Source organism: Anas platyrhynchos, chromosome 4, assembly GCF_047663525.1.
Source record: "Anas platyrhynchos isolate ZD024472 breed Pekin duck chromosome 4, IASCAAS_PekinDuck_T2T, whole genome shotgun sequence".
NCBI lineage: Eukaryota > Metazoa > Chordata > Aves > Anseriformes > Anatidae > Anas > Anas platyrhynchos.
The window spans coordinates 54,301,122-54,326,776 of NC_092590.1; the positions used below are offsets into that span (position 1 = coordinate 54,301,122).

The following is a 25,655-nucleotide window of genomic DNA, read 5'->3' on the forward strand; positions in this document are numbered from 1 at the left end:
GATTCATATTTGTATCTCACTACTCACTAATTACAATCAATTTTTACTTTTTATAAAATCTTTTTCCTGTACTATCTTAAGATCTCCCAAAATACAGGAAATTGCAGTGCAATTACAAGAATATCTAAATATAGTAAAGACAATTATGCTTCCTTGTTTATTATAGCATTTGTTCTTATAACAAGAATAAGAAAGATGGACTTGTAAGGAATACTTTTCTATCTGATTTTCTAGATCTTCACTTAATGAGATCTGTTAAATAAGTTGGACTTATTTGAAATGTTTTTCTGTTTAAGTGTTAAACTTCCACTTCTATTGGTGTCTTCTTTCTTTTCTTTTCTTTTCTTTTCTTTTCTTTTCTTTTCTTTTCTTTTCTTTTCTTTTCTTTTCTTTTTTCTTTTCTTTTCTTTTCTTTTCTTTTCTTTTCTTTAATTCCCACATTATTTATTTATTTGTTTGTTTGTTTATCTTCTAAATGGTTTTGTAAAAGGAGATCAAACACACTGGGTCAAATAGGATTTTGAAGTTAAATACCCCTGGAAGCATATTACTTCAGTTTCATTTAATAGCTCTTTGGATTTATATTACTGTATAAAATATCCCCACTGCTTAGCGATATGGTGTTTCAGATGCCTTATTTTGATAGTGTTCCTGCCCATGCCTAAATTACTCCTGACCCTGCTATTGTAGTTTTGAGAGCCAGTCTAGGTGGTTTTGTAATTAGACTCTCCCAGGTAGCAGGAAGCTAGAGCTTTGGCTCCCTAGTTAGCAGCTGTGCTCCCAGCTGGGTGTGTTTATTATAAATGAAAAAGACTCTTCAAATTTCCATTCTCGGCATGACCATGCTTGGCTTCAGTCTCCCTTTCTGGACGTCACTGAAGATAAACATTAAAGCCAGTCTGAATGCTGCCTCATAAAGATTTGGTTGACATAATGTACCATAATGATATATTTCTAATCAGGCTATTTAGTGCTATCAAAGGATCTTTTAAAAAATGAATCATGACTTGTCATTTGAATATAAATGTAACCTAACTCAGGCAACTCTCTGTATAACAAGCCTATGCAGTATAGCAACTGAATATGAAATGAAATATTTGCCTAAAGCATGCAGGTGATAACAAAACAATGGGGCATTGTTGACCCATGGTGAGAGCATTTCACTGCTCATTTGAAGAAAAAAAAAAATAAATTGTATTTCTATCTCATTATAAAAACTTGAAAATGTGCTCTCTGGCATTATTCACAATAGCGCACTGCATTTTATTGTCTCGCTTACACCCAATTTGGAAGGTTTAAGTGAGATTTAGGGAGTACATAGGCCCAGTACTGCTTCTTAACATGGGAGGGTTTCATCATTAATAGCTGTAGATCAGACATAAACCTCTATAAAAGAAGACATGGAAAAACAGCATTTAAAATTAGTTTTCCCTAAAGTCTCTAGAGTATATTACTGTAGAGCTGGAGGTTTTTGTTTCAGGTGATATTTTTATGTGTTCAAAAAATAATTCCTTTCCACTCTCCCTTCTATTTAAGCCCCTAACAGGCAATCTTTCCCTCTGCACCTCCCAGCACTTTCACTGCTTTTTTGCATGATTCATTGAGCTTTTTGTCTCAGATATTTCATCCAAGTGTAACAAATCCCCTCAAGCCAGCATTGGTCTAAAAAAGGCTGAGGATGGGAAAGTAACTTATTTCATATCAGGGTTAAAGTCTTTAGATTACTGTTCTGCATTTTAATAACTATGAATTTGTCTACTTGGAATTTTTTAAATCAGAGTTCTAGTTGAGCTTAAAGATAAACTCTAGATTTCCTAGACTAAATCCTACCAAAGTAAATGAGAGTTTTGCAAGAGATTTCAGGGAGGCCTGGATTTTATTCAATTTCTTTACCTTCTACATCTCTAGGAGATAAATCTCGGCTCTGCCATCCTATGCTGCTGCATTCTCCTTTAGTGTCCCCGTATGGTTATTCTTATAGATCAGTGGAACACCAAGGTGCCTTCTTCCAAAGTGACTTCCATGCTATGGAAAGCAATAATTTTCTTCCCTGGAAATATGCCTCCCAATGACCAGGTAGCCTTAATCAATTATGTAGGAAGTATTATTACCCATCAGTATGAAAATATATTTGATGCACTGCTCTATTAGGAATACACCTGGTCCACCACATAATTTATTACCTCTCTTGAATTGTAGGCTCCTGTGGCCAATGTCTGTTCTGATCTATGTCCTGAGCCCATTATCATCAATGAACGGATAGAGGTAACTTAACATAACCATGAGGAAACTAAACCAGGAAGCTTTCAAGAAGACCAAAAAAAGTGTTTGGTTTCTACTTCTTTACAAATAGGAGAGTTTAAAAGTGTTGATCCTTTGATTGTGTCACCATAAAAATGTAGTGTTATGTGTTCCTAGGTAGGGCAATCTCAACCACAGATATTCATGAATATGATTTTGACACTATCAACAAATTTTCTTTTAACATGGTAAAAATGCATGGATGGCAGCCAGACACTGTACTTCATCTGAAACCAGCCTCTAAGATTAACTATGCGGTAGAAATCTAATTATATGTTACAGTATCATGCCTACAGGATGAATAAACTGGTTGAGACCGTATTCCTTCCACACGTGCAAAGTTTGGCTACACTCATTCCTTGTTTAACATTACTGAAAAAAAATGTGCTTTTTCTCCCAGAGATACACATGATTCTAGAGGCCAAATTATACTGATTTACACACAATGAAGTCTCACAAGGTTAGAATTTGATCATTTAGCATATTGCTGCTTAGCACAATTCTTTTTCTATCATGCATGTTAGGAAAAAAAAAAAAAGTATTTCACTTTGGAGAAATGCAGTTGTTCTTGTGTGTAACAACAAAAGCTGTCATCAGCTTGGGAGATAAGAATAAAAACAAGAAAAACCAGTGTAAGTATTCATGTAGATCACATTCTGAAAATAAATAAATAAATAAATAAAAATCCAACCAGATTATACTGAAGTTTTTTTTCTGCATTTTCTCCAATCCAGTTACAAAAGGTGTTTGAAGTTATTTGCTACACAGCACCAAAATATTTGAGAATTAATGTTAGTTTTAGATCAGTATTAATTCTGCTTACCTTAGCTACATTTTGGTGAACCCCAAGAGCTGATGGAGCACGGGCTGCCAACACCAATTTCAGAAAAAAATCAGAAAATAAACAAAGAAAAAAACAAATAAAGTCTAAAAAGACAAAAGAGTCAGTTTGAAGATTCAAATGTTTTGTTGTTTTAGGAGTATGATCTCTCAATTCCCAATTTCCAGCAGAAGGAAAAATGAACAAAACCAATAAAGTTTCATGAATTTTAATACAAGTATGCTACATAAAACTGAAATCAATGTTAATATAATTTATAATAAAAGGTTTATTTGTCAAATCCGAATCTGTGTGGCAATGTTTCTGCCCTTAATTCTAATAATTTATTAATATTTTATGTACAAGTATTTATATTACATTCATTCCCTGCTTGCAGCACCAGCTACCTTTAGTATGTTCAATAATTGTATTGAATTATCTTTTGAGTTCCCTAGTACCTCAACCTTTTGTATTTTAATTATTAGTTCCTGCATTTTGATGTTTAATAGGACATACCTCTGTTTCACCTCTATTTTTAGCTTTAATTTCAGGTTTAAGCTTGACATCCTCCATACTTCTTCTCCACATTTGTAGGTTTTGTGATTATCAGCAGTATTTTGCTCAAAGTATTTTAAAATTTATTATGTAGAAAACTGCAGCTGTGTTTTATCTGCACATACACGCTACTAGCTTCATTTCTTCCACTTGATTCTCTCAAATCTATGACTAGTTTAAGAAAATCTCCCATTACTCCAAAAGCTCTCTTGACCTTTCCATATGCCTTTTCATTTCCTCAGTCATTTCACACTTGAGCTGTTCTTTCTGGAGAAGGCGGAATCTACAATATTTCTGTAACTAGTTTATTCTCTGAGACCTATTCAAATTCAACCCCTAATGACACTGCAGCCTCAGGAATTGTTGGGTGGCCACTGTTCTTCACATGAAGAACAAGCTAATCAGTGCCAATATGAACACCTGTCATGGGGAAGAAGGAAAAAGGAAACCCTTCTCTCATGGCATGGGCTCTCCACATTGAATTGGATGGCCAATTTAAGCTGATAGAACAACCGTTTATACCCCTTTCCAGGTCCTCTGCCACCAAGTAAAGGGGGATAAAGTAGTTCCATTCATAAGAGTAGTTGCTCATAAGGAAGGTACAGGCTTCCCATTTCACAGACTTCCTATTTCACATTTCTGCTGGCTTCATCTAATATATATCTTTCATTGTTAATAGCCCAGTTAATGTAATCTTCAAGCCATATTTAAGTTATGCCTATAATATCCTACTTTTCTTCATATGACTAGCTCTCTCATTCTCCTACCTACTTTGTTAGACTTCTTTCCATTTTATACAGGCATTTTAACAACCTTTTATTATTGAGCTTACATTACTGTATATTAATGTCTATAAATTCCCCATTAATCTCTTATATAGCACATTTCCACCACAAAAGTACATTTTCCTGTTAGCATTTACTCTATTTTTTGTTTTCATCATCTCTATGCATACAATTGTTAGAGAGGCCATATTTGGGAGGGGTTTGGCTTTTCTTCAATAGCTTCAGCTGACTATAAGATACTACCTTATCAATCATAAAATACTCTTATGATGATAGAAAACAAATAAACAGTTGAATACTGGTGCACTCAGATAAATTCTAGATGTCTTTCCTCCCTCCACTCTATATATTAAATCAGAAAAGGTCAGCAGGAATGAATATATGTATATCAGTATATACATGATATAATTGCCTATTTTGATATAAAAATCTTGTAACAGTGAAGTAGTTATTTACAGTTAATTAACAACATTTTACTTGACATATGTTATTATAAAGAATACATACATATACACTTGACAAGGAGGTTCTTTTCTTACAAATAAAAAAGTGTCAATCACAACATGAATGCTCATAAACTATAGCAAGACAGTAAGGAGAAAACCGTTGTACAGTGTTTCTACTGAAATATGCTTTTCTTGGTGTTATTGTCCCCTTATACATGTATGTGTGGTTTTGTGTCTGTTTTTTGTTTTGTTTTGTTTTATATTTTCCATAGCACCTGTGAAAATCCCAACTTCATTTTTTTATTGTTCTCTCAGAAATGGGTGATAGCCCTCTCTAAATCCTTTCAGTCAGTCCAGCACACATACCCCCCAAAAATAAATTACTTTATTCTTTCTACTTTATGGCTTTTATTAATATTATTTTGATAGTGATAACAATTTTGTTGGCTGAAAATCAAATGCACATTGTTATTAGTAGTTAATACTTATTTTTGCATTCACATGTAGATTTACTTTGCTATTCACTGAAGCCTTGTCACTTTCATAATTTTTCTTCTACTTTAAAGCTATCATTAATTTATCATTATAATCCATTCCACAGCTTTCTTTTGTGAATGCTGCTCCCTGCATGACAAAGAAACTCTATCTTTATATTCTGATTTTGTTCTTCAAAGGAATGTTAGGAAGAAAGTATCAAGTACACAAAGAAAGAAGAAAAAATATACAGAAGAAACAAACAGAAATTCATATTTCACTATGTAATTTTGTCTCTTTCAGAGCAAAAAGAGTAGACAGTATGCTTTAAAGCATTATGAATTATTATTTTATGCTCTATATAAATATTGTTTCATACTAATGAAACATCAGTATAACTCACAGAGAAGCACAGTATAATCTCTGATCCTGCATAGCATGTGAATATCCATCTCATCATATCCACTGGGGCTCTTTTTTGCTGTTATTGAAGAAGTTTCTATATGTCCAGACCCAAGTATTGAAGCATTTACCTCCTGTTTAGGCATTTCACTCACATTAATTCCAGTGCATCATGTTAGGGTCTTGTATATCCTGTTATAGATCTGGCCTTAAGTGTTTTGTAGAATAAGAACCATGTCTGACACATCCTTTTTGACTCATTCAACAGCAGTGTTGATGTACAATATGGCAAGCTGTGATATTACCAGAAACATGACATTTCTTGGATTTGTGCATTTGACTCAAGTATAATCTTATATTGCAGAAGTACTGTGCATTATATTTTCTTTGATACTTTATACCTTAATGAAGAAGGAAAAGATCATTATCATCATCCATTCCAATATTAGATAACCTACAGCAAACAGGAAAAATCTATACTAAGTTTAGTGGAGCCATAATTTGTACCACTGTGGGGAGTTCCTGAAATAAACACTGCTGCATTAATTTCCATGTGCTAGACTGTAGATATATACCCACTCAGACATTAAGTGCCTACTTATAAGAACTCCTGAATACCACAAACACAAGCTGAAGCCAAAGGGAGCTGTGATTATGTAGAATCTATCAAAAACAGGAAAATCAAAATTTTTATTGACAAAACAGTTACAGTCAGACTCTAGCTTCTCCAGCACAAGTGCGTACCACTACCCATATGTGCTATCGGTTCCTGATGCTTCTGGATTTGACTCGACTTATGTTCATAAAGAAATGGCAGCAAGAGACTATGAGGTTCCCTGTTTGGACAATAGCAAAAAGGAGCATAGCTGCATAATATCTGTTGCTATATGAAGGGGACATATTATAAACTTAATATTCAGAAGCCAGGTGTTAATGAAATGTAACCTAACTTCACTATAATGAAACACTGCTGTGCCAGATATATGTGTGTTCTGTCAGGCTGTTCATTTTAGCAGGCTTTGGAAAATTGCTGCTGGAGAATAAGAAAGAAATGAGCAGCTGAGCAGAACGTCAATACACAGGATTTTTATGGAGATCGCTTCACATTGATCAACATTTAAAAGAGGGTTTTTTAAAAAGATAAATGAAAGAAGACGGAAAAAATAGTACATTCAAATACTGAATACAGACTACACTGAGAAAAGTGAGAAAAATGTCCTTATACCCAGGTTACACTTGCATAACTGTTCAGGCTATTAGGCCTAATTAACAATGAGCTAACACATTCTTACTATGGGGTGGTTAGATGCAGAGTATGCTAAATGTAAAATTTGCTCCAGTGAAGCTAGAATTTAGCTAGATTTAGATTAGTGTAAATTCACAAAGAAGACACATTTCTGTTTTGAAAAGGAACCAAGAGCCTAAATACTCTGGGTATGCTAATTCAGAGTGCTATATTGTTTTCTACTATGTTTTAATCTTAATGAAGCAAAAGAAATTGTGCATTCTTTGTGTAACGAGTCCAGTAATACCAAATATCAAATTATTCTCATATTTGTTTGGATAAAATAATACAATTGAAATATTGTAATGAAGCTAGGCTGGTTCCTATAGGAAGAATTCCTGAGGTTATTCTTTTTGTGTGTGCGTTCTCTCATTCTGTAACATAGTATAGGGAGCATTCAAACAACTACAGTATGAAAGACCCAGCTTATTTTAACTTCCATAGATGACTTTGGACCCCAAGAACTCATCACGTAAAGTTTGTCCAGTTGTTGCAATGAAAAATTCAAACAACTCACTTCAGCCACAGTACAATGGAGCTGATTTAACAATGATAATCTTTGTAAATACTTTAAGGAAACATGTACGTTAACTGTTAGTGACTAAAACTTCCAGTCCTTGAGAAGTAAAACTTGCTAAATTCTTCTTGATTAACATGACTGAAAAAAACTTCTCACCAACTTTTTTTTTTTTTCCTGAGAATGTATAATCTTTGAAACATTAATAACCAGCAGGTACATTTCAAAATGCATCTTACATTAGAGCAATCAATTACTACAGACTGTAAAGAAGAAAGTTCCCACATTCTCAGAATCAAGTGTGCAGATTAGTTTCTCCTGATTTCAGTCTCAGCGGTACAACTAAATAATCTATAATACTCATTTAAATGTATGAAATGTTGTGTACACTTGCAGTGCTGTTTAGGTCCTGAATGTACAAATTCCCACAGTACTAAGTTTACATATGTGCTTCTGCTTAACTCTGAGAATTAATCACATGAATAAAATTATTTCTAAAGTCTTGTATGACAGAGCTCTAATAATGAATTGGAATAATGAAACATTACATAGAAATACTTCTAAGGTTATAAAAGATGGATTCAGGACTAGAAGGAAACTGTAGTAAGGAGAAGACCCAAGAAGAAGCAAATACAATACATATACTGAATTGACTGTTGTTAGATGAAGGGAAACGTGACAAGCTCACAGTCTTTAGGAAAAAAAAAAAAGACAACAACAACAAAAAAGCAACAACCATTTCTTTGAAATATTGCATTCTTGTCAACACAGAACAAGAAAGATGTACAACTTCTTAATACAAATATATTAATAACCGGAAAAATGACAGAAATTATAACAAAAACAGGAGAGAACCATAAAAGTGGCCAATTCTTTTTGGGCTTACTGAGTGAGAAATCCGATTCTGCTGGCAGTTTGTCACACTCTTGTCTACAATTTTAATGTCATTTTTTGGAGGCTGATGAGTTCTTGAAAGACAACATAATCATCCTAAATGCTTATCAGGTGATTTCTGTAATTATTATAGACCTTCTCATTGTAATTATCTGGAACTTTTTCTGATTGATACTCTTCCTGCCTGATCCTGAAATTCTGGACAGAGAAACAATTCCCTTTGACTTCACTGGAAATCTGCCAGAAGACTCTTCTTGCTAAAAAAAAAAAAAAAAAAAAAAAAAAAGTTCACTTAATTTATTCACTTACCGGGATTACAGTTTTCATAATTTTCTCTCTAAGAACCTCTGATTAAGCAGCCAATTTCATTGTTTGTTCTTCTCCTACATGTTATCCTCTACTTTGTTGTTCATTTTCACTAGGGAAATATGATGTATTTTGCAATTTAATTTGAAAAGTGCTTATGAATCTTTCATTTTGTATTATTCAACTATGTAAAAATAAGACTAACAGCAGAAACCACCATGGATAGTAATACTAATAGTGAACTTATTTTTTTAAATTTTGTTTTTAAAAAAGGTTGAAATGTATCTTTAAAATATGTGCTCTAATCTTAACTGTTGTCTGGGGACAAGTCACTTGTGAAGGTAACTCACCTTCAGCACTCTTCTTCTCAGAAACCTTAAATATTTTATTTATCAGTTTTTAACCAAATACATTTTCATAACAGATTACAGAAACTTTTTTAAAATGTAAATAACTTGCCTTTTACAGGTGTAAAAAATTTACAGGTTTAAACCTTTATCAGTTCAAAAACTGACAGAGCAATAAGCCAAGTAAATGTGTTAGTCCCTAATATCCTGATTTCCATTTCAGAACTGAGCAGTCTGAGCAGCAGTAAATGTGTGCTTGTATCTATATGAATTTCTCATAAGGATGACCCACTCGATCTGGATGATGCAGTCTGGATGATCTCCCTGCCCCTCCTTTCTGTTACTTTCCCGTCTCAGCGTGATTGTCGCGGAGAAGTCTGGATTTATCATGTAGCCTGATCAAGCCAGCACCTGGAATGACTCCACAGCAGGAAGAACTATGGTAAAAGGATGTTTTTTTTCTGAGGAATATGGTCTGCCTGTGTCTGTCCAGGCTGACTGCTTTTCCAGGGGCTGTTGTTGCTGTCTGTTGCTTGCACCAGTGTGCCTACCTAAGGTCAGGGCTGGTGAATCTCAAAGAGAAATTCTTGCCTATATGAGGTCTTCTGCCCTATCTTAAAATGCTCCCCAAAATCACTTTCTTGATTTCACCTGCATCTTTTTTTCCCCCTCTGCTTTAGGAATCAAAACCACCACCCATTTGAAGCATAAGGAAATTTACTTATGTACTTGCACGTTTACTTGTTTCTGTTGAAATGGGCTCAGGCTTCACCCACATGGCATTGCAGGACATTGTTGGGACATACTATGTAAGGAAGAAGAGGCTTCTTATCCTATAGAGAACAAATATGTTCTCTCTGCCCCATTCTCGTGAAAAATTATCTTTGAAATTTATATGAGGTTTGGTCATTGACCCAGACATATGCATTTTTGAGCACAGAATGTACTTATTCACAGAGGAAACCATAAGCTGACCAAATAATTGGCAGCATACAGGAGTTTAATGCAGAAGTGACAGCAAGAATTCAGTATGGTGATTTTTCCAGTGCTTCAGACAATGGCTGTTAAGCTTGGAAAAAATGAAGGACTCATTTTTCCTTCCCTGCCCCCGCTCCCCCAATAATCTTGAGAAGAAATTTCTACTTTCCCCGAGTAATATGTTAACATTTGTTTTATGCATGACTTGTATGCAACCTGCCAAACTTGGGCAATCCTACATGGTAAATGATCTCACTCTAACATTTGTCAAGTTGCATATCCTTAGATTACGTACTTACAAACACAAGTCAGTAGAGAGAAAGTTTAACACAGTTGTGCTGTAGCCATGTGTTTCTGGAGATCAGAAAGACAAGCGTTTGTTTCCTTGCTAATGGCACTGTACTGGGTATGGTAGCAGCTCAGTGCCATTCATTGGTGTAATGCTGCAACATCACAGTCATGCAGTGCTCTGACACAAGTTGTCTTAGACACGGACAAATTATTATTCCATACTACACATAAGAGGGCAGGTATGAAATCTGTCCTCTTAGAAATCAGCAGAAACATTTCAACTGAATTCTCAAGGAGAAACCCTGCAGGCAAGAATAAGACAAGGAAACTGTCTTCTCTCATGCCTTAAGGATTTGTACCTAAAGAAATATCATAGAATCATAGAATCATAGAATATCCTGAGTTGGAAGGGACCCTTAAGGATCATCAAGTCCAACTCTTGACAGCGCACAGGTCTACCCAAGTTCAGACCATGTGACTAAGTGCACAGTCCAATCTCTTCTTAAATTCAGTCAGGCTCGGTGCAGTGACCACTTCCCTGGGGAGCCTGTTCCAGTGTGCAACCACTCTCTCTGTGAAGAACCCCTTCCTGATGTCCAGCCTAAACTTCCCCTGCCTCAGCTTAACTCCATTCCCGCGGGTCCTGTCGCTGGCGTTAATGGAGAAAAGGTCTCCTGCCTCTCGACACCCCCTTACGAGGAAGTTGTAGACTGCGATGAGGTCTCCCCTCAGCCTCCTCTTCTCCAGGCTGAACAGGCCCAGTGCCCTCAGCCATATGTGACAAAATGGTCAATAAACAATAATGCTCTACTTTCTTCTTGTCTAGCAGTTTGAATATTTTTTTTCTGACCTTCAAGAGCATTTCAAACAAATAACCAAAGAGAAAGCTTAATTGTGACTTAATTTTTTACAGTCATCCCTGTTTTCAAAACTATTCATCAGTTTTGGTGTGTGGTCAAGAAGAGGCACTAATGGTATCTTTTCTGTACATTTATTCTTTATAACAATCTCTTTCAGACCCAAGTAATTTTTAAGTTTGAAGCATAGCATAACCTAGTTTTCTTGAAGTCTTCTCGCAGTCTTTCCAACATTCCCCACCCAACGGATAGGTGAGATGCACCTCCCCTAACATTAACCATGTGAAAGTTGGGAATGCTCTCTAAACATTAGACGTAGCATTTGTTGACAGCAAATGGAGGGAGATGGTAGCACCGTAGACTGATTCATCCCACGTCGAAAGACGTACCTAAGGCAGGTGGGATGAAGTGCTGGAGAGATATCTGTGCTAGTGCATTAAAAGAAGTTCTCTCTAAATAGGTTGAGGAACATGAGTGAGCTTCTGGTGACTGCTGAAGGAAACTTCTTCTTCACCAGCACCTTCTAGTGAGTAGGTGAGAGACTGCAACTGTACCCGTGAATGGATGTGTTCTGAAGACTGAAGTGTGACCATTATTTAACTTATGAATGAACTGGGCTTCTGCGTCTATATGGCATAATTAAAGCTTGAATTCTTAACTTTTAAGGAATCATAAAAAATTAGTGTTGCCATGAAGTACCCAGCAAAACAGAGTCTGACACTAGTAGTTTGAGAAATCCTGTCTGTTTTAGGCCTTAGTTTCTACTGGCAAGAGCAATCACACGTCTCTCTTCCAATACATGGGCACAAGTCTGCACTCTAGTGCGTTCCAGCAGCACAGACTGAAAGTACATGCATCAGAAATCTGGATGCAGGTGAGCTGTGGCTCCAGCTAAGAACAAATAAATAAAAATTAAAAAACCCACTCTTTAGATAGAGTACAAATGTAGTTGTTACACAGCCAACAATCCAGATGGTGATGTGTTCCAAGACAAAATCTGCGTTTGGCATCTGGATCCTGGTGGCAGCTGAGTTTCTTTTCTGCTTTGAATCACCCCAATTCTGTTGTGAAGCAAGAGAGTATGTTGAGCTTCTACCACAGTGCTCTGAAAATCAAGACCCCAGCACGCCGTGCCCCAGCGAAGCAGCAGCACGATGCATGCAGCGTTTGCGTGCCAACACGGCCTGTCAGAGCCGTACCACTGGCACGGCTGAATACCCGTTTCTTTGATGCCCTCAATTAAATTCCTCCCCTTCCCTCGCGGTGAAGGCGTGCTGATTATACGCTGAAATATGTTGTCATATGCACCCTGCTGGATGCTACTTTTGGACGGACCACCGTCATTCTGGCTGTGAAACTCTGCAAGCGCCGAGCGGCGCGGCAGCGTATGGGAGAGACAGAAGGATCTGGGGGAGAGGTTGAGAGGTTTTTAAGCGGGAGGAACAAATAAATAAATAAAAATAATCCGAAGCGAACCAAAAAAGCCACCCAGCAGCCGAGGCGAAGGGGAGGAGCCGGGCTAGGGGCTTGGCTCTCCCCTGGGCCGTGCTTGGCAGCGCTTCGCCAAGTGCCAGCCGGCTGCGGGGGCTGCTCGGCCGCGGGGACAGGGCTGCTGCGAGCCCCCCGCCGCCGGGCGGGGCCGCACCGGGCGGGGCCGGGCAGGGGGGGGCCGGGCAGGGCCGTCCCGGCGGCGGGGCAGCGAGGGGGCGCCGCGGGGCAGGTGAGGGCCGGCGCCGCGCCCCGCGGCGGAGCTGGAGAGCGGCGGCTCCGTCCAGGCGCTTCCGGGCGCGGCGGGGAAGGAGGAGGGGTGGGGTGGGTGGAGGGAGGGAGGCAGGCAGGGAGGGAAGGAGGGAGGCCGCCTTTTTTAGGAGGGAGACCCTCCTTCGCGGCCGCCCGCCCGCCCGCTCGCAGCCATGGCTTTGAAGGAGGCGGGCGGCAGCATCCTGCCCATCAGCGACATGGTGTCGGGGCCGTCGGGCTCGCCGTTCCCCGAGGTGGTGGAGCTGAACGTGGGGGGCCAGGTGTACGTGACGAGGCACTCCACGCTGCTCAGTGTCCCGGACAGCACGCTAGCCACCATGTTCTCGCCCTGCCGGGGCGGCCCGGCGGCGGCCCGGCAGCTGCCCAGGGACAGCCGGGCGCGCTTCTTCATCGACCGCGACGGCTTCCTCTTCAGGTACGTGCTGGATTACTTGCGGGACAAGCAGCTGGCGCTGCCCGAGCACTTCCCCGAGAAGGAGCGGCTCCTGCGGGAGGCCGAGTACTTCCAGCTGGGCGACCTGGTGAAGCTGCTGTCGCCCAAGGTCACCAAGCAGAGCTCGCTCAACGACGAGGGCTGCCAGAGCGACCTGGAGGACAGCAACTCGCAGGGCAGCAGCGACCGGCTGCAGCGGGCGGCGCTGGACAAGCGCTCGGGCTTCCTCACCGTGGGCTACCGCGGCTCCTACACCACGGTGCGGGACAACCAGGCGGACGCCAAGTTCCGCCGCGTCGCCCGCATCATGGTGTGCGGCAGGATCGCCCTGGCCAAGGAGGTCTTCGGCGAGACCCTGAACGAGAGCCGCGACCCCGACCGCCCCCCCGAGAAGTACACCTCCCGCTTCTACCTCAAGTTCACCTACCTGGAGCAAGCCTTCGACCGGCTCTCCGAGGCGGGCTTCCACATGGTGGCTTGCAACTCCACCGGCACCGCCGCCTTCATCAACCAGTACAGGGACGACAAGATCTGGAGCAGCTACACCGAGTACATCTTCTTCAGTAAGTGCTGCCCCCGGGGGGGTGCGCAGCGGTGTCTGCTTAAATCTGCCTCCCCGCTACCCTGAATAAAAAACAAAAGCACCTTGTTGCCCCCAACCCCTTAAAGATACCCTTAAAAACACCTTGTTGTCCCGCAGCAACGTGCAGGTGGGGGAAAAAGGGGGTTGCGACCCCTCTTTAAGCATTGTCACTGCCACGGTACTTTGTGTAGGGGGGGAGCCCGGGGATACCTGATGTCTCTGGAGTGCCGACGGGAGCAGTTCCTCCCCCCCCCCCCCCTCCCCCAAGACCCGGTTGGAGAAATCGGGGCTGTTTGCACCTTTTAGTAGGAAGTAAATGCACCCCGGGGAGGACCAGCCCCCTTGCCCTGTGCCGGGGTCTCCCCCGAGGGCATCGCGGCGGGTCCCAGTGCTGGCTGTGCCGCTCCATGGTGTGGGGACTGCGCCGCTGGAGCTGGGAGAGAGGAAGGGTTTTTAATATTTCATTACAACATCGCCTTCAGCTCTCGTTAGCTGCGGAGTAAGCACGCTGCTGGCAGCGGTGCGCTCCCGGTGAGGGCAGCGAGGGCAGAGCCATGTCCTGGGGAACAAGGAGCCTGGCTCAAAGGGAGGAAAAAGCCCAAATGCATACACAAAAGCTCTCTGGTGTGTACACAGCTCTTAAGTAACTCTGCTTGTTGGCTCTGCTTAGCCTTAAAGGTTGTGGGTCACTCGCAAATAGGGGAATCAAGCGATGGAGAATGCTGTGTTTCTGTCTTGCAAAGTACTCAGCCCTCTGTAGGGCAGGGGTTTGGACCGCTGAAACAGCAGCTGGATGGAAAACACCAGCCCTTGGCAGAGATTTGTCTCTGAAAGGCAGAGGTTAGCCTTAAACCTTACTGGTGTGTTTGGGGAGCCCTGCTGTTCTCCATCCCGTCTTGTTCCTTCTACCTTTGTGTGGTCTCCTGCTGTCTGAGGGCAGGAGGAGAGCTTTTGTTGAGCATCTCTCTGCCCCTGGGTGGGATACACAACCCCAAACCTCACCAGGAGTGGGGCTAAACAGAAGCAACCTGTTCTGTGTGCAAAACCAGACTTGGGCACAGGATTTAGTAGAGGAGGGAGATGTGAATGGCTTTCTTTTCAGAAGAGAAATTCATTCAATAGTTCTATGTTATATAGGTGGTGACCACCCTTTGGTGAACAAACTTAAGTTCTTCAGTCTTCAAAACTATTATTAAAACAGCTTTTGAAGATTCGTTATGTAACCCATCAAGCTGGTCATATCTGATTAGGAGATGTAAAAACTGAGTTGTCAGAGGGGCTTTACTTTCTTCTGTGTGGACTTAATCATGTAAAATATGTGTTAATTAATTTTCCTTTCTGAAAAAGAGGGACCTAATTTTCAAAATAGTAGAAATTCCTTACTGTTGTTATCAAGACTATGAAATAGCCTGTTCTGTTTGCTCAGACATAGATTTTTTAGGTGCCTAATTATTTGTGTGCATTTGTGATGCTTACAATGTTTTGGATTCTTTTGTGTGTGTGTTATGATGAGGTTGCTGTATAGAACAGTGCTCTAATTCAGATCAGCATTCCAAATTAATCCCCAGTGTAATGCCACTGATTTATGTGGAATCATGCCAGGGATGAATTAGATGTCGTACACCACAATTTCTTTTTTAATTTTTTTTTGGCTTCCAGTTTACCGTGTTATAACAAGTAAAACAGGTAGTTAATTACTTAATTTGATAATTGAAAACTTCAGTTTTTGCCTAATATTATTATTTTTCCCCTACTCTTGGTTGCAAACAATGGCTGAGCTAAAGTAGGCTTAAAAGAAGGGGAATAGGTTTTATTTTTCGTAGCTTAGTTTGGCGACCTCTGCTTAGTGTAATTTTATAAATTTCTGTATGATTGTATGATAGACTCTTCCAAAATGTAGCAATGCTGAGATAACTTTAAAAAATAAACAAAGAAAAAAAAATCCAAATAAGAAGAGAAACAGGCAGAGCATGATGTCTGAAGTAATGCCTTAGGGATTATTTTTCTTTTTAACTGACTTAAATGTCCAGTTGATGGAGATCTCTGATAAAACAATGCTTTATAATGGAGGGCTCTGGATGGATTGGGTGCTTTCTGTAGTTTCTGTCTCCTGCATAAGAACCCACTGAAGGGACAGCAAACCTTGAAAGCCTGTCCTGCTGCTATATACCAGGGGGGAGAAGACTGATCAAAGTTACTGGCTGTGGTCTCTCCAAGACCATTTGCCAGGACCATATTTGTTTATTTGCTCACATAAACACAGCTTTGTACACATCATGAGCACCTGCTACCAGCAGCTATATTAGTTGTTGGTTTGTAATTCTATAGCAGCCACACAGTTTTCTCTCCAACTGTTTCTCCTGAGGACTTGTGGACAATTCTGAAGGTGTGGAAAAATACATGAGGATATACACATTGTAGCCATTGCCTTAGATCAGGACAAGCTGAATGAGTTTCTTCCCAAGCTACTAAGGAACATTTGAAGGCCAAAGGTGGCCTTTAGTCTCTGCTTGGGGAAATGGATTTCAGGTCTGTTTCTAGTATATCTCTATCTTCTGTATTTCGAATTGAAAAAACAGTCTCACTTTTTAAGAAAATAAATTCCACTTTTTGAAATGTTGTGACAGATGAAATTCACTTTGGGTACTAAACATAAATTAGTTATTTTTTAGATTACTTAGTGTCAATGGATGGATTAGTTGAATCAACTCTGACTCAAGAACCAGGGGTTGTTTGAGATGATCCTTCAGACTTTGGTAACATGTCCTGACAGATAGAGAGACATGCTTTCTTTGCATGCATAATTCTTTAAAAAAAATATATATATATATATATATATATATATTATTTGCCTCCAGTGGTGTGCAAACTATCACCTATGCAGGGACTGCTTCATTTGTCTCCACAATTACTACATATTGATGGCTCATTTCTGGAAAGTGCTCAACAGATCTGTTCCATGTATCTATTACAAACTCTCTCTCCTAATGGCCGATAAAATTGGTAGCTTTTAATGTGGTATTGAAAGGGCTCTCCTTTCAAAAAAATTGTGCATCACTTTTCATTTTTTTTTCTCCCCCAATAGCTCAGCTCTGAGCTATACTTGCTCAGAACCTGAAGACTAACTAGGGCTATTAAAGCTTACAGACCTGAGCCCATGAGAGAGTGATTTGGTTCTGTTAATATGGTGTGAAACATGTCTGCAGTTTGGGAAAGAGGCTCAAGCTCTTTTGCTGCATTAGTTTCAGGCCACCATGTGGACCACTGTTTAGTTAATTACCTGTTAATAGTCCTCACAAAAGTTCCATGTAGGTGGAGATGGGAGACCAGAAGCAAGGAGACTTTACTTCACATGGCCGCAGACAACTTAGCAAACCCTCTGTTAGTAGGTCTCTTTGTAAGGATTTTGTGTAATTTACATTTTTAAGCTTTTCTTTTGTGGTTCACTGTATCTCTTGGTGCTATTGTGTAATGTAGAATTGCCAGTGCATGCTATTACTATATATTTTTTTTCTCTTCTGTAGAATCTAATTGGTCTTAATGGATTTTACATTTAACATCTGCTACACAATCTGACTTATGGGTGTTGAGAGCATCATGCTCAGCTGGAAGCTATCCACTCTGAATTGACATGCATACTGTAAGAAGACAATAATATTTCATGAAAAAAATGTTGTATTCTGTTTCAGTATCCCTGTTTCACGTGACATTTTTTTTCCTTGCCTATTTTTATTCGTAACGGGTGACACTTGTGTGAATTTATGGCACTTATTTTCTGCTTGGTCACAGTATGCAGAGATTACACTGTTTTCTGTGGAAATTGTCATAAACAAGTGTTAATAATTTCATAATCAGTAGGGGAATAATCTGTTGGAAGCAATTAAAAAAAAAAAAACAAAACACAACACTCACCCCAAAAACAAACAAGTAAACAAAATACCATACTAACACCTCATTGTTTGGATCTTTGTAATACAGAGGAGAAGAAAACAGAAGGTGATAATTGAAACATGGTGAAAAAACGTAGGTGAAATAGATTGAGATGTTAATTGTTCTGTAAATGCCAAATCCAGTTCATCATCCCACTGGGATAGCTAGGGTATCCTAGCTGTGTGTTGGCAGGTAACCCTAAACTGCTCTGAAGGAACAATGTAAGGAGATCCGTTCTGTGGGTGGTTTCTGTGGCAATGCCAAGCTGCTCTTCATCCATCACTATTTGGTAGTGTCTTTGCTACATGGAGTGTCTTGGGATACTCTTTTCAACTTCCCTTTATATGTATGGGATGTATACCTAGAAATTACTAGGCTTAGAAGAGAAAGGAGACTAAACCAAAAGTAAAATAAGGATATTGCTTCTCCATGGAATGTTAAGGTGGGCTATTTTTTTCTGAGCCTGAATTGGAGTCTCAAAGATTTGAGGGGTATTGTTGGTGGATTTAATCCATCATGTCTCCCTGCATCACAGGTGTGATGTAGGAAAGCTTTAGATTTCTGACAGTATAAGAATCTAGAAATGTTGGTCACTATTGTGTGAAGCTCTTTAAAACTTAAGAGTGATTCTGTAAGTTGTGACTTTGGCAAATTGACATAAAACTTCATGTTCTGTTTATTAGTCCAGTTAACTCGAATATTGTTTAAAAATATAAGCGTAATAGTATATGCTTTGTCTTTTCATCTTCCAAAATGCACGTCACTGAACATAAAAGGATGAATCAAAGCATACAGTCGTAAATTACTATTATGAGAATATTTTCCTTATGCCATCACTTGACATAGTGAAATAATCTAGACTACTGAAATTGGTGTTCTAATTTCAGTCGTCATTTCAATCTACAGACTCAATTTCAGGGACTGATTTTTTTTTTTAAAGATGCGAAATTAAAAAGGAATTAGAACAAATTCTTCTTTTCAATAAATAATGAAAACCAGAATTTCTCTACAGCTAGTGTGTGAAGACACTGCTCTAAAAATGATACTGGGAACCTTTTGATTTTCTTAAATTCGAGTAGAAGTATGCAAGACTCAATACAATGATTTATGATTGAACTTGAATCATTACATCCACATTCTGCTCTTATTAAAATAAAGTTAAATGTCTAAGTACTGTATAACCACTTTAATGTTTGGAGCTGGGGATTGGGACTGTTGCACAGTATTTTAAAAGTAAAATTGGAGATTATCAGAGGAAACATCTATCCTGGTATTACATACTAGGATCATTACTGGATGAGTAACAGATTCATTGATACAAGCAGCTGTTATTTCTGGTATTCAGAAATGGAAATATACTTTTTTTGATAACTATTCCAGACTCACACTTCTTATGCATTGCTTGGGAATGAAGTTACAATGTTGGAGAAGCTGACTTTACTGGTTCCCTAATATTTTGCAGGAAAACTACTTCTTGGTGTCAGATCACTTCATGCATTTTCAAGGATTTATGACAGTGGTTGCAGGGAAATGTTTACATTCTGACAGTGGAATGAGCAAATCATATCTTATTTTTTTCCTTTATTGTCAACATGAATTTCTAGTTATCTACTGTTCAAGTGCAGAATTTGTGTGCAAAAGTTCTTCACAGTATACTGTTCCAACATCATGATTTAAAATTAAAACATTACTGCTAATAAAATATATTTTGAAGCATATTTGCTTTCACAGTGTGATATGGCTGGTAATTTCACTGCTGCTTTTCTCCTTTGCAGCAAATACAGAATTCATTATGCTGTGATGAGAATTTGTGTGGTGTGCAAAAATTCACTGAGCGCTGCACAAAGAGGGAGCTCAACAATACTCACGTTATCCTCTTTCTGCCACAGTTCTGCATTTAAACATATTTTCCCATAAATGAAAAGCCTGTCAGCCAACTCTTAAAGATAAAATGTTATGGGTGTGAGGAAAGACTGAAGTGGTTTCTACTAACCTAAGCCTAAGAAGGGCACTCTTTGTGGCCCAGCTGAACATCAGCATGACCTGAACAAACCATCCAGAAATAATCAGTCACATTTTGGTGTGTTATCAGTTTAAGGGTGAGGTTTTTGTTGAGGAAGGTATCTAGGACAAAGAAGGAAAGTATGGAGGGTGGTATACATCCATTTCACTTCTGTGGGGTGGCCAGGACCAGCATGGTGCCTGGTACAGCTCCCAACCAGCACTGCTCTGTGTTCTCTCAGCAGCTAGGCACTTTCTTGGTGTCACTGTAGGAGATGTGAATAACATGCCCTCCATTTTCTATCTCCGCTTTTGGATTACTCTACTGCCAGAGTCATGTAAGTTGTCCAAGGTCACATTTACAGAGCTTTTCTACACTATGGGCTGATTATTTGGTTGGGGGTTGTTTGACTTGATATAATTGTTGAGGAAAGCTGGAGTCACGATACCAGATAACATCTTTACTTGGCAAGCAGATATTGATATTTTTGTATTTGAGGATGACTTTATTTAATTTCTCATCGCTAGACTTTTCTTACTTAAAGTGGCAGGAATAGTAATGGCACTCTCAAATCATGGCTCTTAAATTGAGCCACAAGCCCAATGGAAAATCCTTTAAAAAATTACCTGGCAAAACTTCATTTTTCTTTAGCAAATCAAACGCTTCATGATGGATTTCCTGGGGAGGTTGTTCACTCTAGCTTGATAAAACTCCATGTTCTCTTTGAGAAGGGGTAATTTATATTCTAATTAAAGTTCATATATTAACTAAATGTTAGGAGAAAAAAGTGCTAGGTCTGAAATGAAATTATCATTCTCAGTAGAGTTTAAGTACATCTCTTTAAATATTTTGTATTATTTCTATTCTTTTATTTTTAAATCAGTAATGACCTTTGCATATTTAGCTTTTGCCTCATACACATTAAGGATTGTTCAGTGGTTTTTTATTTTTTTTAATCTAAATGGGATTAGTCATAAACAGCATGTGAAGCTCACACTCCAGCCCCATTCACAGCTGCAAGATAGACCTTCACTGGAACTGAAGCACCAAATTGTATTGCACTAGTCTTTCACATCAAAGTGAAATTAAAACTACGTGAGTAATTACTTAGTGTCATAATTGTTCCTAGTACACAAAATCCTGGCAGGAGGCAAGCAAGGAGGATTTATAATTTTCATGGTACTTGTAAAAGAATTGAATGCAACCATTCAATTTTGGTTGCATTTTATCAGAACATGATACCAAAACTTATGTTTGTTACATTTTAACAGTTTAGTTTCAGAAGACATTTAAATGAAAGGGTGCATCTAGCTGCAAGGTGTCACTCCATTTATGTAATCACATCTAAATCTTCTCAGGACTTCACCACACATGTAACACAGTGGTGTCGATAAATGTTTCATGTTTTTAGTGATGAATACAACGGTTTGAAAATGTTTAAGCAAATATTATTTCATATTTATGGTATGACTTCTGTCTTGGTACTGTCTTTCCAAGGTTGTAAGCAATGTGTTTATCCATTCTTTACCCTATGGGTGCCAGCCAGGCCATAAGCAGTGGGAGGACTGTTCAGCTCTGGCTAATACAGTGATTCATTCATCATCATCATTTCGCCTGGTCAAAATTCAGTTGTTCCCTTTCTCATTGTTCTCATATTCCTGAACTCTATTGCAGGGGCTCTGAGTAAAGGAGGTGAAGAGACAGGAGCCACTGCCTCAGGGGACTGCCACTGCCTCCAGGCAGCTTCTGCTGCCTCTGGGCTGTGTGTGCTTGTCAGGTTTGCTTTGTAGTGCTCCTGTACGCTGTGCCCGACCTCTTTTCTGTTTCAATGATATGCACTTAGTGAATAAGGAAAACCAGAATGGATTATAGAATAAAAAAGTAATAGAAATTCCTTTTGAAGGGGCTTCTACAACACTTTTACAACACTGAATAAATCCAGAGACAAACAACTCAATCCAAAGTGCAAGTACATACAGCAAGAGTAACTAATGCATAGAAGTAGATATGCTGCATGTTTCCTTTGGGGGAAAAAGAGAGGGATGAAGAACTAAAAAGAAATCAACACTGTCATTATTTTTTATTAATGAAATTAAATATTCCAGGTTTTCACTTAGCATGCATTTAGTCTTACTGTACATAATATATAGAGATATTCTCTTTGCATTAGCACAAAGATGTGATTCAGAAATGAAATCAGGCAATATTTTATTTATTTGTTAAAACCTTCAGATGTGTTTTGTATCTTTTCTTCTTCATCCTTACTGGGAATTACTCTTTAGTAGTATTAACAAATATTCCCAGAGAGAGAGGAGTTGGTGCTCAGGGACTCTTGTCACATTTTGTTGTAAACAGACTTCTGCAACATAGGTTAATAGTGAAATTGTTGTGTATATGCATCTTTGAACACGGATATTCATAGGTTATTTCAAGGTTTATAACTACGTAAGCATATTCCATGGAAGTTGTTAAAGTGTGCTATCGTTACAGAGGCTTTTAACCAGTAAATATTTTGTTGGATATCTGTAAAGCTTTTTATATTTGTTAAATAATAAGAAATTTATGTCTAAATTCTAATGCAAGCATGTCTATATGCATAGGTATGTGTATCACATGGTTAGTGATACTCAGAGGTATATAATCTGGCAATATTGTTCATGATTCAAAGTTTTTTTCCCAGCAGAGTTAGCAAGCTCCTTCCTTTATTCAGATTACTAATGAAATACCCATGTCCATCCTATCTGATGCTCACAGTTTAAGGTACAAAAGAATTAAAGTGGACATGTGCAGTATGATTTTAAATGCTCAAACACAAGGCATTCTTATCCTTTTGCACAAATAAGCAATTTCCCAGAATAAACGAACTTATTGAGAGGAAGAATTTTCATTTGGAAGATCAGTTCACTTTTCCTTGTCTTGATTTCATTTACTTACAGTTGGTTTTTTCATATACAGCTTGTCACCAGGTAAGTAGGCTCAGTGGATACTAAGTCACTTAGTAAAAGTAGAATTTATTTATTTATTTATTTTTTAATTTTTCCCCTGTCCTGGAGAGGTGTAAGAGTCTCTAGGGCTGATTTTCATTTTCTGTTTGACGTACATATATCCAGAGGATGTTCATTAAACATTTTCCACCTTTGGCTGTTTGCTGCTTACTTCCATATTTGCTTCTCATCTTAGACTTGCTCATCTATTTTTCTGTTTGTCTTTTTCTCTCCTCCCCCCATGCTTTGCATATTTCCTTCATCTTTCTGTTTAGCTAATTGCCTCAATTCCACCACTTGCTCCAGAACTGGGGATCTAAAGTTTTCATGTAAATTTCTTACCCTGCTCTGAGTAGGCTGGATACAAGTCACATCAAGATGAAAGTTTGGTAGTGGTATGCACTGGTCCATGTATTTAAACTATTGTGCCTTATTGACAGGACACGCAAGTTTGGTTTTGTTTTCCAACTATATCTAGTTTCAGTGAAAAAACATGGGCTTAGCTAAGGATTTTGAAAGTTTAGATTCACAGTATTTCTGTGAGAAATTGACTTATTCCTTCCTAACTGTGTTCTGTAATAGCTGAGTTAGAGCATGAATGTAACTTGGAGAGTCTGTGAAGTATACGCATTATTGACCCTTTATAAGTATCATAAAAAAAGGGGTAGTGCCAATATTTGTATATAGTGGAATATATTTTAAGGATGACTGATCTTAAAGAGGTCCAGAATTACATCTATACCCATTATACAAATAGGTATGATATAGTTCTTTTCAATATGTTTTCATAACTTAAAAACAGTTTATTAGAACAAGATGTTTTTTTTCTGCCTATTAATCAAATCCCCACTAAAACCACTATACCAGCAAAACTTCCAGAGTAATGATAAATATCTATTATGTGTAAGTAGAAGTATTCTGTAATGCTTGTGGTCTTTAATCCAAGGTTCTTTCATTCTCATTGGAATTCATGAATACTAAATAATATGAAAACAAACTACAAAAGTGTTAGAAGGCAGATAAAGTAAGTCTGGAAAATTTATCGGGGTTGTCCTTCTCCACTGTATTGTCTACACATTAAAGCTGAACAACATTTTCTGCTAGTCTTTCTTAATAAAGACAGTTTCTTTCCCTTTTTCTTAAGTCACCCATTTACAGCCAGTAACTTCTCAGTATTGTTCGTAGACAGCTGTTTCTATTTATGTTGTTAATGCCTACTGTGATCTTTTTAGTTGATCTGAAACAAAATGGAGGCATGGCTACTCTTGCCTTTTCACCTATTTTTGTCTCTTTCCAGTGTTTAGGAACAAAAATACCACTCATTCCATCCTTCTAAAAATAACTGCATGCAATCTTGTAAGAGTGTGATCAATATTACTGAAGCTACTTGGACTTCCGGAAAAAATATCAAAACAATTCAGCTGTATATGGTGCAAGATAGAATAGGGCAGGTGTTTAAGATTGGATCTGTCCTCTTGTTTCCAAATTTCTGGCATCTATCCCCCCTCCCCATCTTCCTTTTTCAGTAGCATCCATTTTCAGAACCAGTTCTTGAGAGCAGGAACTGTCAGTATCTGTGTATGTGCATATGCCTTATCATATTAAAACAATAACAAAAAATGTGAAAGGAATGTAACTATGAACACTAATTTGTAATCCTGCTTGCAATTTTTACTTTACTAATACCTGTAGAGTTTAATTTTCTATGTTAGCAATTCCTTAGAAAGCTACACATAGCTGCTACCTGTTTCAGTTTTGCCATAACTCAAACATCAATTTCTGACCATTTTCTTTTTTTTCACATGAAATCTTTTCATACTGTCAGTTTGTCTCTGGGGATATAATAAATGAATATAGCATTTCTAAATGTTATAGACAAAGACAGACAAAATGTATATCCTTAAGCTATTATCCCCCCCCACCCTCCAAAAATTGAGAATCAGATAACAGTATCTGTAAGCTTTAGAATAACACTAACTCCATAAGATAAAAGATACAAACTTTTCAGACATTTATGGGTTATTTAGTATGTGACATTTTGAATACTGATTGAATTTGTTTTATCTCATAACCTGCCAAGATTATATATATTCATATGATCATTAGCCATCAGCCTGGCCTCCAGTCATAACAACACTCACATTTTCACTCGCACCCTTTCACTACTTGCATTTTCCACCTGCAATGGAAGTAGTTTGGTGTCTAAATTGGTGAAATTATGCCCCTAAATAACTGCATCTGTGATCACATTTAATTACAGGAAGAAGAAGGCACTTGCTGTAGAAGAGATTAGGGTAAATGCTGCCTGTCTAATCACATCCCTGGTGGCTGAGCTCTGGCAGTGCTTTATTCCTAAATCCTCTTGCTGTGCAGGTGATGAATAAAGCCTGCATGGTCTGTGCAAGTATATGTTTGGGTCTATTCAGAGGCTTTAGTTGTTTGGTCTGATGGATGTGGCATGTTAGGGGCGAGCTGGATGTGGGTCAATGCTGCCAAAAATATGTGGGGGCCTCTCAGTGTCTTTGGCTAGGTGGGCTGAGCAGGGCTGTAGGCCTGGGGCCCAGGGCTGGGCTCTGGAGAGCTGGAGCCTGTCCTTGCTGTGGCCTTGCTGGGGGTCCTGGGCCTGATACAGGATTTTAGCCTGTGCAGAAGTCCCACATTTGTGGCCTGGGTTCTTAAAGCCAGGCCTGGCAGCAGTGGGTGG

General features: G+C 38.8%; 1 protein-coding gene across 3 annotated transcripts in view; it reads left to right on the forward strand.

Moving 5' to 3' along the window:
• The first annotated feature begins 13,037 nt into the window (after positions 1-13,037).
• Positions 13,038-25,655, forward strand: part of KCTD8 (potassium channel tetramerization domain containing 8) — a 91,664-nt gene continuing 79,046 nt past the window's right edge. Inside the window, exons 1-2 of one of the 3 annotated variants that reach the window (XM_027457158.3) lie at positions 13,060-14,015; positions 17,560-17,935. In XM_027457158.3, coding sequence (XP_027312959.1) covers positions 13,172-14,015; positions 17,560-17,576 — 861 coding nt within the window. In that variant the 5' untranslated portion in view covers positions 13,060-13,171 and the 3' untranslated portion in view covers positions 17,577-17,935. Of the gene's footprint in view, positions 14,016-17,559; positions 17,936-25,655 lie in introns of those variants that run through there. The other 2 variants (XM_072037654.1, XM_021269447.4) reach the window with 2 other exon arrangements.